Below are 15,629 nucleotides of genomic sequence, written 5' to 3'. Positions count from 1 at the left end.
TTTAAAAACACACTTTTGAAAGTGTAAGAAGGGCTTTTTGGTGCAGGAAAAAAAAACCCACAGAAGAGGTTAGTGCAGCATGGGCTGGAAGAAATCTGTTCGTGAGGTCAAACAGAGGTTATATTTATTTTTCTAAGGTACCTCATTAGGAAGCCACAGCCTGTTTTCAGTTCAAACCTGACAAAAATAAGATCAGTCCAGAAAAACAAACAAGTGAAAAAGTGACATTCCTCTGAGACTAAGTGAGGCCAGAGCACAGAACACAGCATGTTTCCCTATGGTGAGAAGTGAGTAGCTACTCCTTCAAGTAGCTTAAAATGTCGCTTGATGCTATTTATCTAGCTAAGAAGTCAGCCACTTAAAGTGTTCCTAGATATCTGGTTACTACATACTTATTTCTAACTTTGTTAAGACTGAGGCTGCTTAAGTCTCAGCATATACTGACTCTTACTTTGTACTTAAATCTTTTTATCTACAAAATTATGCTGAATGCCAACTTTAAAAGAAAAAACTCTGAAGTTCTTTTCTGGTCTCTTTGTTATTAAATGTACTTTAAAATAAAGGTGATGCATACTTTAAAATAAAGTCACGCATAATTAGCATCCATTACATCAACACCATATGATTTACAGCTGGCTTAAGGAGGGGAAAACCCACCACACCATTAAGTATTTGATGCATAAATACCTTTAGCAATTCCCTACGATCCATTAGGCTTGTTGTAATAGCCTGATGAAGAACTGTCAAAACAGTCATTGTACAACACATGTATGCACATAACACACAGTATGCAATGCACAGAGATATCTGCTGTATATACCTGTTTTAACCAACTAGTTAGTGGTTAAGCTGCAGTGTAAAGTATTTTTCTTGGTCTTGCACTGTGTAACCTTTACATAGATCGGCAAGGATGAACCCCTATGTGTATCATGATTCACTACAACATACTGCTGTTCCTGATCTATTGCAGTTTCAAGTTAAAGATGAGGAAACCTTCCTCAGAACTGCAAGTCAGCTTCATAAATAGCAAACTTAAAATGACCCTAACCCAGATTCAGATGTACACTTCTCCTGAACTCAGTCATGGACTGTGTAGGTCCTTATACTATAACATGCAGCATGTCACAGTGGTTCTGGTGAGAAGGAACACACTGTATCAAAACAACAATACATAAGCAACTTCCCTTCAGAGACTCTTCAACTTAAGCACTGTACTTTGAATAAAAGACTTCTCTTTGACATGATCGGAGTGCTAGTATGTCCGTATACGGCAGGGCTGCTTTACCGGGTTATCCCCAGTGATGTACGCCTGTTCCACAACCACCACAGGCTTAGTGACCCACCATCCGAGCTAGATCACTTTCCAGTCACACGCTCTTTAGATGTGGAAAAAAAATTAGACTCAGCAAAGGCATGACTGTAGCTCTCACCATCTGATGATATTTCAGACTGCTGAAATTACCCAGATCTTCTACCCATCACTATTCTCTTTTATGTCCTACTGTGTAAAACATACCACACAGTATAGGTCAGATTTGACCATGAGAGTTTTAATGTTAGCTTCAGCCCTGGGTCAAATTCACGCCTAACCTTAAATTCTAAGGATTCTCCCTGGCAAATAATATTTTCCCTCCTTTATAGGAAACATCTGTGGCATACTACATTTGTAGGTCACTTTATGATGTGCCCTTGTAAGCTGCAGGACGAGTGCAACCTAGGCTTTGATTTAGCAATGTACTTTTAAAATTACTAGCAGAAGGAACTTAATTTCACTGCTCCGAAGTGCATTTAGACCTTGCCATCCAGTATTCACAGCGCATGACACCTTCTCTGTAATGACATACTGGACCCCAGGGACCCAGCCTTCATCAGTTACTCCTCTATATTCCTCTTCTCTGCTTTCAGGACTCCCCCTACTGAACACGGGACACTAAGGAAAACTTGCAATCAGAACTTCTTCAAAAGGCTATTTAATGTAAGAGAGTTCCAGTAATTATATGCAATTCCACATCCTAACACTGAAATGAAGAACAACTCACTTCTTAAGTCTGTTGCTAATTCTTCCTGCAGAAGGACAACTTTGTTACTCATTTCTAAAGATTCTTAGTGATCAATATGAGCAATTTTAGCTATGACAGGTAAGGCTTTACTTCTCCAAACAAAAAGTTTTCCAGTTTATGCAGGTGCATTTATTCACACTTTCAGAAGAAGATAACATATCTCTTTATGGGATCATGAAACCATCCTGATTACATTTTTTTTATTCTGAAGCAACACAACTGATAATGCTCAGCTAACTCACTTGCCACCTACAATGAATGTTCATTATTCAGAAAGCTGCCTTTTTTACCTCTGTATGTGTGGCCTTACCAAAAACTCTTTAGCACAGTTAAGTCACAATCAAACCCGCTGTAACCCTCAGATTACACAATAGGGATATCACTTCATTAAGTACTTATCAGACTGAGGCCAAAACAAAAAAAAATCTGATAGGTCTTTACTGTCAAGGATATCTGAGAGAGCTGCTGACAATGAGTTGTTAATCTTACCCTTGAGAAGATATTTTCCAGAGAGCTAGTCAAGGATTTCTTGGCCTTGTTTTTCAGAACGTCAAGTTTAAACCTGCCACCACTGGCGGTGCTTTCTGGAATCGCATTGTTTGAAACGGTCTGTTGAAATGAGCAAGGACACAATTCAGCTTTGGCAATTCTTTTTATAATTGCAGACCTCGAAAGACTAGAGCTGAACCAATTCACATAATAAACAACATGCCCTTCGCCTTTATTAAAAAAATACCATGAACAAAAAAACAAAACAAAAAACCCCATACACCCCACAAAAAACCCCACAGACACATTCCATCCCTAAAGGCTATCTTGTATAAGCATATCAATTTAACAATACTGTTACCCATTTCCTTTACTAGATAAGTTCATGGTCTAAAGTGAAGCTAATGCCCTCTTCATCCCTATTCTCCCTAGAAATAACTGTTTGAGAGCAGGGATCAGGAGGAAAGAAAAGAACAGAAGACGTATCCTCACACTCTGAGGAAATCTAGACCTAGAAATAAATGGTTGTCTTTCTTCTCTCCCTTCCTGCCCCCCAAACCTAAAAAACCCAAGCATGCCACTATAAATCAAATCACTTCTTTTTCACAGTCCTCTATTAATTACCCAGCTTCAGCTATCCCTGATGAACTCTAGCAGTGGCCCTGCTAGTATTCAAGATTGCATTTTAGCAGGGTGGGAGGAAGGAGAGAAATGATCCAAAAATAAGCTTTACCAACGGTGCTTCACCAATGTGAATGTGAGTTTTCTGCTTAGTTTCACAGAGTTGGCGGAGATGTAAGATCACAAGTTCATTTTCTTCCTGGTCGTTGTCAGGCTTCATTTTCTGTCAGTTACAGCAAAGAAAAGTAAAAAAGTGGTCTTTCAAGTCACAATTTGCTTATTTTCCCTTCTATATGCTTGTATTCCTTGAAATTAATATACTGATATTCCAGATGCCAAAGTGAACTATTAGTATGTCAAACTGCACTACTGTTCGTGTGCCTTCGTGCTCCTGAGCAAAGCAGACCAAAACCTTACATATGTAAAATGTTACAGGCTGTGGAGAGGAGGGAGCCTTACACACACACACATTTTGTCTTCTAAGATTGCCTGCCATTGTATAGCCTTATAAATGGAATAAGGAATCCAGGAAAACCAAACAGCCACTCCCTTCTCCAGGCAGCTAGAGAGGAGCTTAGCCCTTCAAAGTCTAAATCATTGTATACTTCATCCACTTGAGTATACTTGCTCATACAAGAATCTTGCTTCAGAATAAGTCAAAAAAGACAGCTTCTGAAAATGACAGACACGTTCCTGATACCTGCATGTCTCACCTGATCTCAACTCACTCCCACATCACTTTCAAGTAGGAAAATGTGTTTTACAAATTAAGAACTAAGCTCAGAAAAACAATACTCTGGGTATGGACACAGATTGTCTCAGAAGACTTGGGAATCAAAACTTTTCCTATAACAGTGTATTACACATGAGATTAGGTTGGAGTATGCTATTTCAGTATGATGTTTGGTGAAGAAATAGTAGATTCTAGATTAACTACATAATAAAACAAGCGTAATCAAAATCATCTAGTCCATTTTATCATGGTCTTTTTCAAATCCGAAAGAACAGCTTCAAATGTATTACCTGAACACGTTCAAAAATGTCTGCTTGCTCATTATCAGTTAATGATGACAGATGTCTCTGAATTACAAGTTTGGCTCTTGGTGGATAGAGTCCTGAGAAAAGAAATGAACATTAAAGCTTCTAGATTCTCAAATGGTATCTCAAAAACTTTAAAAAAAAATGATACTAGAAGATGTAAGCCTGCATTTGAGTTTATACAAGTTTAACGTATGACAGTTGTGTATCTGCAGTATACATGATACAAAATACTCCAGATTTTGCTAAACCACATGGTTTTGTCTCCTTTCTTTAGCAGTAAAAACAGAACTAGAAGCAGCTAAGTGGCTGGTTCCTGTGTAAAAGGTTGTGCTCCCTACCCCACTGATGTCTTCTGTCCTAGTACCAAGAGACCACTGACAGCTGGAAGCCTGACAACTGTATGGGAGAGGAAGAAGAGAGGAATAGAAAAGAGAGGTAACTGGAGAGATACTGAATGACAGGATACTCATAAGTTTTCAGATGCTTTTAATTGAAAAATTGAGATGCATTTCTACACAAGGACAGATCATATCAGAGAACTGAAGACACTTAAAAGTAGGAACAGCATAAAAGCTGTAAGAATAAAGAATTTCTGATGTTCGATAAAGTGCACATTTGCTCATAGAGCTTGTTTTAGGAAGCTACAAAAACTGTGGGGGAAAACAAAACCCCCGAATCAGATGAAGATATATGGTTTTTCCATTCATGGTAGATATCATTCATAGAAAATTGTAATTAGAACAGATTGAGATTTTTCCAAAGTCATAAAGCTCTAGGTTTGATTATGATAAACTTCTAGACTCTAAACAGAGCAGATGGATGAGAACAAAGGGACACTAAAATACATCTTTCAGTCACAACGTTCAAAGTTCACGAAAATACTATTATGGTACTCAAGTTGTTTTCCTAGAAGAGATTTTATTCTGATACTGGATACTTATCCCAGTCTTGTAAGTAACTGTGTTCAAGATACTTACACTGCCTTATACAGCAGCCTCTATAGTTTTTCATTTACAGAAGACTTTTTCAGTTAAGCTTTATCACTTCTGAACATCTGTTGTTAAATCCAGAAAATACCAGTCGCAACCTAACAGAATTTCATGCCACTAAGGTTTTATATTTTTCTTTTCAGCCACCAGAGGGAGGTAAGTAGCAATAGTGACTTTTAATGAATGGGAGAACCGGCAATCACCAACACCATCATCACCAGACTAGAAGATACAAGACTGCTATAACATACTTGCTTTTTTTGCATATAACACTTCACAAGGAGACATAGCAGACTGACTATAAAAATAGGATCCTGCTACTAACTTTTTTTTTTTTAAATTCTATCTTGTAAGATTTTTTGCATGTGTTCTGGCATACATCACTTCCAGAGAAGCTACAAACATTTGGCTATTCATATATGAAGCCAGGTAGTCACCTTGACTTTCTTTACTAGATATCAATCTCCTAACTTAATCATTTATTTCCCCGTAACAGAACTAGGTTTTGAAGTGCATAAGAGAATAAACACAAAGAAGGAAAAAATAGCCCCACACAGGAAAGAACACACAAGATAGCAAGACCCTTTTTTGATCACAACTTCTTTTTACGACCTATTTTGAAAGCATGCATCTTCAGGAAAAAAACAAAGAAACAGAAGGAGAACCAGTGGGTTTTCCTGCTCTGCTTAACATTTAAGAGAGGTATGACGATGAAAGAGTGTGTATTTATAATGGAAGCTACACTATATTCAGTTGCAATATCATTACTGCTATCACCTCCACTTGATTACAGAGTGTGAAAAGTGATGGTAAGAATTGCTTATTGCGATATTTTTCCCTCTGTTCTTACATTGTTTAAGATGAAAGTTAACATAACTCAAATTATTCTAGAATAATCAGAAAAACACAATTAGAAAATGAACTTGGCTGCTACCTTCAATTCTTTCACAAAGTTTGTGCAATGAATGCATAGGACAGGCCTCACACAATTTAATCTGCGTCTTGGCGTTTTGCAGAGCTGCAGCAGTGCTAAAGGCTTGTTTCAGGGTAAGCATTACCTCATCAACCTATAGGGGAAAGAGGAAGAAGTATATAAACAAAAATGCATGTCATGTACATCAAATTAGATCTATAAATCACATCATAGACAGGTGCTTTACAATCAAAGAAAACAAACCCTATTTGCTGTCTTCTAAAGACATCAGCAATGCATTCCCAGCTTTCTGCTTTTCTGTGTAATTCAAGTGTAATTTTGAGTATCTTACCACAGCTACTCAAGCTTACTGGGCAGGTAGCCGCTGCTTTAAGAAGTTGCAAGTGAGAATTTTTGGCTTGAATATATGCTAAATAAAAAGCATTAATTTATTTTTCTTTAGCTTTGAGTTTCTGCTGTAAACTGCACATGCTCCCTCCCAACGATTTTCCTCCCACCACTGTACCGTTTTAGCACAAAACTCCACAGACCAATCCTGCTGGCAGACAGGAGTTTCCCACAGCAGTTCACTTTTCTCCAGGCTACTAGACTGGCTACCAGCCTCATGACAATCACCAACTTCTCTTTAGGTACTGCCATCCTGCTTTTCAGTCTGCCCTGATCTTTCCTCGGCCATTACCACAAATACAGCAGTGCTATGCTCCCACAGACCAGCACTGAAAAAACTCAACTTCTGTGTAAGAAAGGTTGAGGTGACAGTGCTTCTCCACGCCCATTCAAATACACTCCCAGGCCAAAAACCAACATTATTTTAAGCACTACGAGTAATTTCTGAGTGCTGTCTCTTCTTAGCAATAAAGCAGGGCATTGAACAGTGAATAGCTGTCTTGCAATACAGACTGATAATTTCTTAAAGTTGGCAACAATGCCTCTCAAATGGAAGATGCACAGAACAGTGCTAAGCGTATGGATTATGACTACACTAAAATCGTAAGAATTGTAGCACAAACTGCAGCTAGGTTTAGAGCAAAGATACACAAGCCTATCAGCATAGCCTGCCTGCTATCACAGAATCCAGAAAGCATTAAGTTTTACAGCTCTGCCCTGCCACAGTCAAACTGCCACTGGGGTCCAACTGATTGCACCTGAAAGTAGCTTAGGAATGTTCATTTCATATTGCAATGTGGGCACACCCACACATATCAGTACTAGAATATGTAAAGAGGTTCAAAAATACATGGTTTCTTTGCACAACACATTTTAAGTCTTTAAATTATGCATGGTCAGATATATCAATAGGCCACATATAATATTTTCTGTTAATACAAAGATAGAGCTGATTTTATAACAAGGTCTTATTTTGAAAAAAGCGCAGCCTCAGCTACCACTGTACATCTAGGGCTGTTAGCAATTTCAAGTTTTATTGATGTAAATCTATACACTCTCAAGCTAGTCAATGGATTAACAAATTATATTTTTAACTAGCTAGAAGAGCAATTTTTAAGTTTAGCTGAGAAAGAGTTTGCAGCTATTAGCACAGCCATCAGGAACAAACAGGTTTCTGAAAAGAAACTAAGTTCTTTTAAAGTGTCAGAGCTTTAAAATAAAAATGTAATATCCAAGATGATTTCTTGTATGCGTCGCACATTATTACTACCTGTATCAGTTATCTCACTGGCACCTGGAACTTCAGTTGATACATACTTTATCAAATGTCCAATGTACTTTTTTATAGTTAGACACATCCAATACATATTACGTTTTTTTTCTTCTCTGATCACATGCTACTATTTTCTTCTCTTGAGGAACAAAACAGGGAAAATGCTAAAGCCATGTGCAGGCTAAAGACACATGCAGGATTAGCCAGTAGTTTAAACCATACCCTGAAAAGTAAGTTTGGGTTTTATCACCAGCTTTGTTACTGATTCAATACATGTAATGACATGTTTAATGGGAAACCAAGTGTCTCAATGACTAGAAATTGAAGAGTTACAATCAAATATGGAACCCAAATATGCTCACAGTCTGCATGTGTGAACTCATCCATCTGGATTTTTTCCTATTTGTTATTGATATATGCATCAGCAGAGCAGCAGGATATGGCTATATATGAACAGAATGTATGCATTTTCTATAGCATATTTTCATATTCACAACTAAGGTCTTACACCTGAGAATACATGACCACTGAGACTCAGCTAACACAGCAGAGTAACAGAGACTCCCATGGTTCAGAAAATGCCTCAGACTTCATCCAGTGAAGAGGTTAGGATCATTAATAAATACTCACCAGAGACTCACTTGCACACTGGAACACATAGCAAACGTACTGGCTTAACCCAGGTTCAACAGATTCCCGGCAAATAAAACCAAAGTGATCAACGTGTTTTATACCCTAAGAGAGTTTAAAAACAGCATTAGTTGACTATTTTATGAACAGGTTTAGTTTCCAAAGTGATCCTAAAAATATTTACCAGACTACAACACTTGCCAATACAAAAATTCAAGAACCTATAAATGCATACTCCTAATGAACTATTTTACAACTACAAGAGTTATCTTTTAAAAGTTACATAAAGCTATTTACACAATCAAAACAAGAGTTATACAGCAATAGACCTGGACCTGAATTTCTTCCATTAGAAAACTGGATTTTCAGGGAAGAAAACTTACTAGAGTCCTAGGTTGTATTTGAAATTGTCTCTACAGTGAAAACTTGATGTAATGAGCCCACACTAAAACACAGGACTGCAGTAGCATCAAAGTAGCAACAGATCTCAGCTTTTCTGTAATACAAGTTAGGACTACACCAAAAAGAGCATGGGATGACATGCAGAATTCCAACCAAATTCTTAAATAAGTTCTCTGAGACCAATTTACATACCGCAAGTTTCAAGATTTACTACACATTACTACTGACGTTTTCTTTCAAGACCCTAGTCTAACTGCTTGTCAAGGACGCTGCCTTGCTAAAAACAGCACTGAGAAGATCAAAGAGAGCTGCTTCCTAAGAAGCACTATATTCCCAGTCTCAATTCATGGAACATGACTCACTATTGTTAAAGCTTTTGCCAATGTTTTTATCATCCGAATATGGTAATCGTAAATTTTCTCCAAAAGAAAGTCTAATCCCTCAGGTTCAAATACAACAGAAAGCAGAACTTGGTTGCTTGGATCCATCTCCAAAGAAAACACCTATATCGTAAAAGAGGGGAGGAGGCAGAACAACTTGCTTGTCATTACAGAAAACACTCTAGACAAAATTGGTAATGCAGTACGTGACAGACTGAACATATTGTCACTACATGCGGTAGTTTTTAAAAACAAAATTCCAGAAGTTACATTTGTGCTACTTAAACAAAACTTAACAAAGGTGCAGAGGGCATCTAAGATAGCACAAACAGCATTAGTTTACCATAGTCCACACTAATCCTGACTTAACTGAACTCATTTTTCTGTGACACGGGAAGTCTTCAAGAGCATAAAATGAAAAAGAACAGATGTATACACATGTTGATCTATGTAACTGTGAAATGTTGCCCTCTGTTCTGCAAGGAAACCACATTTACTTAAGGTGGTTCAGTGAGACTGTAGTTCTCTCACTGCTGACAGTGTCTGAACAAATCTACTGCTATCCAGTTTCTCAGTCTCCACAGAACATTTGTGGGGCAGATGGATGTGACTCTTGCACCACTGAAGCGTGAATAGAACAGTACATTCCTCAATTAACAGTACCTCCATCATACTTCTTTAAGAGGGTGGCCAGAGTTGTCATGCTGAAAGAGCAAAGTTTTTTGTTGTTCTGGGTTCCCTCAAGGTCAGCAAGGCTGCAACAAGGAAACTTCTACAGCTGTCTGACACCTGAGCTTAAACATCACACACAGGGGTTTATTACCAATTACGTTTGCTGCTTTGACAATTACATGGAGTGCAGATAATGAATGCAGCAGATCAACCATACTTAAGCTATAGAATAAAAATACCTTTATTTGACCTGACTGAAAGAATCCAGAATGCAAGCTGAAGAGAATATCTCATTTTCATTGTTTCTAAAGCTTTAGAAGAACAAACATTCCTAAGCTGTAGTCTAACAATATGCAGTAAATCACTGCCCTATAAATCCGTAACAGAGAAGCCCTGTGGCTAGCACCAAGTTCTTAAAAGAAGTACCAGTGAGGTTTATGCAACTGAATCCTTAGTTTTGGACAAATTAATGTTTCATTTCTACTAAACACTGAAAAAAACCTTGACTGCTCTGAAGTAGCCATTTTGCATTAAAAAAAAAACCACCACAAAACAAACAAACCAAAAACCCCACAGTATTGTTAGTGCCTGTTTGAGTTATTCAAGCATGCAAAATAACAAAAGCTTTGCTCCAACTGAAAGTAAAGAGGTGGAGTGAAAAACTCCACCTCCAAAGCCCAACCCACAGCAATACCTAACACTATTTACTGTACACAGTTATTTTACTGAAGGAAAGCCTTGAAGGTCTGCCATGGACTGGCTGGTCTCTACCATGCTTTAAAGTCAGCAGAACAAAGGTTGTCCCGCTTAAGACTGTTTTGTTTGACTATTGTCAGTATGTGTAGGCAACCCAAGAGTCCAGTATGTAAAGCTGAAGTGTCACTTTTATTCAGCTCAGTACACCCATAAAGCAGAAGACTCAAGCCGTCTGCAAATTTTGCTCTCTGTACCACTGCTTTAAGAATCTCTTTGATCTGTATTTATTATAAAGCTCTTAATACATCCCTGTTTGATTATACTGTCCCATTCTGTATTTGCACTCACCTTTTTTCTCTACCAAGAGCAATACAAATTGTAGTTAAACAACAGAGTCTACTTAAAGGCCTGGACCTTTAGTTGGTAGCTCAAGACTCCACCTGAGTTACAAGTACTGGCCAGCATTGGTAGCACAGTCATGCAAGAGCAGATTTGTTATTAGCATTAAAATGAAAGCACTTAGGGGCGAAATACAGGTTTAGAGCATGCCAGGAAGTCTACTTTAAATTAGAGTAATAATGTTTAAGGACGCCTGAAGTGAGACATGTGCATGGCGAATGATAAAAGGTAATAAAGTAAGACCTCAAAACAGAAAGTATCACAAGTAACAGGTGCTGAACAACAGGAAGATAGAAAGGTGAATCCCTCAGCCTTGGCATTTATTTATTACTGGACATAGCTAGGTTCACCATTGCCATATTTTCCAGAGCAAAACCGCTGTTTTCTAGGAAGGCTGATCTGATGCTCTCCTCCTTTCATTCCAGAGGTTTTCAGGAGCTTCCTTGGTCAAAACCAGCACACCCAAAGCATCATAAACAGAGATTAAGCTGCTTCCAAAACTATATCCAATGCTTTCCTAAAGCAGAAGAGTTTATAGTTTGTTTTCTGACCAATGATAAAAGTTGTCACTACCACAGCTCAGACTAGTTATTTTGCACTCATCCTTTCCATACTTAGGCTTTTTGTGAATGACCTTGCTTTATTTGTATGCAATATCTACTTGAAAGTGCTACCAGATGAGTGAAAGCCCCGATTTGAGTAACAGCTCTTGCTCTTGTAAAGGCAAATCAGTACCTCAAGACTGCTTCAAGTGTTAATGAAGCAATGGCAGTTTAATATCCAGTTTCTACAGCTGTACTCCCCAAAGCCGATACATGAAAATTCATGTATGATTTGTATATACATTAGTCACAACTGCTCAAAATCCCCCGCACCCCGTTTTTTTAATTAAGAAGCCAATGGGGTAAAATAGCAATTTACTTAGATTCAGTGTTATTTAGAGAGGACAAACTGTTTAAAAATGGCCTTAGAAACAAAATAAAGGAAAACAGCACAGAATGCTGAAAAAGACTTTCTACATTTCCTTTTTTCTGCTGCCTATAGACCAGCAAGGCAATCCAGCTATGAACAAATAAATTCCTTTTCTTCTGATGATCTACATGTTGCTTCTTATTAATGCTTACCTGAGAACATGAGGAGATATCTTTAAAATTCTTTTCAAGCACAACAGACTTGGTGTCTGGACTGATGAGGTTAACTTCAAATCTTCCAACCTGAGGTGGGGGGGTGGGGTGGTGGAAGAAAAGTAAGTCATAAACTAGTCTGTCTTGGAGGCACAACATTAACAGCAACAAAATTTCACAATCTAGCCCTTTCTTGTTCAAATAGAGTACCTTAAACACAACACTTACTCAGCAGGAACAAGGGTGCCATAATTTAGCCTACGTTGAGTAAGAATATTTCAGCAAGAACAATACTCATTTGAACAGGAAAAAGTCTTGGAAAGAAAACAGCTTCCCCCCCCCCTTTTCTTTTTGAGTTATTTTGGTCCAAAGATCCAATGTTTGACAGACAATACTAAAACCTTTAGTAAACAATGTGACTAAACTAAAAGCTGCAATAAAAATCAGAATTTGAAGATTTTTTTTAAAAAAACTATACCATATAGTTCAGCAGAGAAACTATCTTGATCTTAAGGTGATACTTTTTGGTTTTGTAATAATTTCAGATGAAAAAGTGCAGGTTCTGCAGCAAGCTATTTTGCAGCTTTCCCAAACTGCTTCTCAAGTGTTTGGAACTTACTCCATGGACCTCAGGGAGTTTTTCAGCTAAATTCTTTTAACTATTAGTGATAGCTGTGCCTTTCTAAAGGGCAATGCATTCTCACTTCAGTTAGCATTTCCCCAAAAGAATAAAAGGCAAGAATGATCTCTAAAGCATATGGAAAGACAAAACCCAGGCATTTAGCCCCGTGTTATTTTAAGGTCCAAAGATCTTTCCTTTCATGGGTCACCTCCTTTAAGTGTCCTTTTGTTTTCTCAATACAAGCACTGAAGATGTCAAATGCACTTCAGACAAGAGAAGAAATAACTGTGAGGTCTGAAGGAAGAAGCCTTCAGTGCAGAGACGTTTGCATACTCATCTGGGAAAGGCGAGCTGAACATTAATACAAATTATCATAAAGGCTGTGAGAGCCTTATGTGAAGTTGTGAGCCTCTTTTTAATTGCACAGAGGATTTGTTCATGCGGAAGTCTTCATCAGTTCTCTTTTTGAAAGAACACTCACTTTTTTTCAGCTAGGTCCTAGATCTCACTAATACAGACAAACCAGAACTGCATATAAAGTAATTATTTCCCTAGAAACTCTGCTCCAGTAAGTAATTACTCCATAAGCAATGCGTTTTTCTTAAGATTTACCTAAGCTTATGAGTCAAGGTTACTTCCCTAAGAAAGTTCAGCTACTTGCATTCCAATTGCTTGTGAACAGATGTATAAATATTTCTGACAAATCATGTAACCATACTGGGTCCACACTACTTATTTTGCAAAAACTTGTCTCAGCTTCAAACTGCACAGGGGAAGATACAGTGCAAAACCAACATGAAATTGCTCATCCTAGTACACACCTGGAACAACATTGTCCTGTTCTTCTCAGAATCAGAAGGCTGAACGTGACTGGGTGCACTTGCATGCCTTCTGCGTGGCTGTATTTTCGGGTTTGTGTCATGAACCCTTCTTTGCATTACGGCAGTGACACTGCTGCACCGGGAGCGAAACTCTTGCTGCTCATCAAAGCTAGAGTCCTCTAAAATTCGCTCTGGAAAGGAGCCACGAGTGCTGGCCAGGTTGGTCAAGTTGGTCTGGCTACCGATCGTAAACATCGCAGCGTGCCCTGCAGTATTATTTGGGCTGTCCAGCTCCTCAAATGGGCTATCCAATGGAGAAGCTGGCACATTTCCTTCACAAAGGGATAAGTCCAAACTTGACTCATTATTCCGCTGCTCGTTTAATAGTTTCAGGCGCTGGCGCTCATGAAGGCTGAATTTTTCAATGCAATCATCAATTAGTGTGGAGGGAGCTTTCTTGTGAGCCACCGTCACCTTTCCACAGTACAAGACCTCAAATTTTTGAGAGTCATAGAAGGCATCTTCACTATCCTTACTTGGTTTAGCATCTTCTTTCAGCGCTGCTTTGGAGACTTGTCTTATGCTGCTGATAACATCAGGAACCTAAGGGATGGTGTGAAAGGTCTGTTTAGTAGCCACAAATGAGATAGCACACAGAGTGATATGTCAAATATTTGTTAATTTACATATTTACATAAGTTATTTCTTTAGTAGAGTGCCACTAGCTTCTTGGCTGACAAAATCAAAGCAGAAAATTCTAAATTCTGTATAGACAGTTTATGCAGTGAAAGCAAAGTAATTTTTTTTTTTTTTTTACCAGAATCTGTTTCCGAACATAAAGTTTTAAATTACCAGAATGTCTACTGACAAATGTTCACTTTTTTTTTTTTTTACTGAGACTGCTTTTTCTTTTCTGTCGCCCTCTTCCCACAGCAGTATCTCTTGCTGATGTACTTTGCATAGGGCCTTCACTGTTTCTTTGGTTTTATTTTGCAGAGCCAGATATTCCATTCTTAGTTCAGTTGTGGAAACAGTTTCATGAAAAAGAGACCAGCAAGCCCCATCAGTTTCAACTGACAGTTTTGTAATACAGGCAGCAAGCATATGGAAATTCTACCAAAGTACCATGTACATTTGCATTACTTCTTGTTATCTGCTACAAAAACCTCACCCCAACCATCCTATGACGTAGTTTACTTTAAGGTCACACTTCCCTGCTGTCTCAGTCATCATGCAATTAAGAAGCACACCCATATCTCTCTTCTCCATCATTCTTACCTACAGGTTCCTACAAACCCTGTAAGGCCAAACTCCACATCTCCAGTAGAAACTCTCAATATCAGCTCTGTATCACCCAGTCTTTTAAGGCCACCTGGTTCTCCTTCCATTTTAACCCAATCACCTTGGGATGATATCTGCCTTCAGCATCAACATATTTAATATTCAAGCTCCTTTTTCATTTTTCCTTCACTAAAGAAAACAAGGACTTTTTCAACTCTATTGACTGCAGATCAGAGTGATTCTAGTCACCTCTAGATACCTCTGCTTAACCAAACCTCTTTCTCACCAAGTTTCACCTTCTCTGGAAGCATAACGAATGATATCACATTACAGGTATTGGGGAAGTTACTAGTGACAATGAGATAAGAGAGGTTACCTTATCCGATTTTCTTCCCAAGAGAAATCAGTTCTCGCCACTCACCTAATCCAATGCAATCAAGCAACAGCTTTTTTATTCCATACAGCTTCCCACCATATCGATAATACTTGATAATTTGTTTCAAAGTATTTTTTATATTAAAAAGATAACTCTGAAGTCACACCTTAGTAAATAATCCATGCTCCCTACAGTATCTCTTTCTTTCAGTCACAGGATACCAGTTGAAACTTGCTAATGAGGCAGTAATCTTGTATGCCAATACTTTTGCAAGTCACAGTGGAAAATTACCTCCTCTTAATCCCTGTCTCCCATTACACACACCTCATCCATTGGGCATTCAACTCCGATCTGCTTCCAGTTCATTTATTGCAAAATGAAGTTCAATTACCCTAAGATCTACTGACCATTTGGCTTTCATCCCTATAGATG

At 38.2% G+C, this 15,629-nt stretch overlaps 1 protein-coding gene across 2 annotated transcripts in view; it reads right to left on the bottom strand.

Moving 5' to 3' along the window:
* TBC1D4 (TBC1 domain family member 4) overlaps positions 1–15,629 on the bottom strand; it is a 109,158-nt gene that overhangs the window by 31,893 nt on the left and 61,636 nt on the right. For both annotated transcript variants that reach the window (XM_074911991.1, XM_074911981.1), the window contains exons 2-8: positions 13,541–14,143; positions 12,098–12,187; positions 8,425–8,529; positions 6,135–6,267; positions 4,194–4,285; positions 3,283–3,393; positions 2,550–2,669 (exon numbers count right to left, since the gene is read on the bottom strand). In XM_074911991.1, coding sequence (XP_074768092.1) covers positions 2,550–2,669; positions 3,283–3,393; positions 4,194–4,285; positions 6,135–6,267; positions 8,425–8,529; positions 12,098–12,187; positions 13,541–14,143 — 1,254 coding nt within the window. The remainder of the gene's footprint in view (positions 1–2,549; positions 2,670–3,282; positions 3,394–4,193; positions 4,286–6,134; positions 6,268–8,424; positions 8,530–12,097; positions 12,188–13,540; positions 14,144–15,629) is intronic.

The sequence above is a fragment of the Athene noctua genome, chromosome 1 (genome assembly GCF_965140245.1).
Source record: "Athene noctua chromosome 1, bAthNoc1.hap1.1, whole genome shotgun sequence".
NCBI classification, from domain to species: Eukaryota; Metazoa; Chordata; class Aves; order Strigiformes; family Strigidae; genus Athene; species Athene noctua.
Note: the sequence above shows the minus strand (reverse complement) of the source record. Positions and strands in the feature narration are given on the sequence as shown.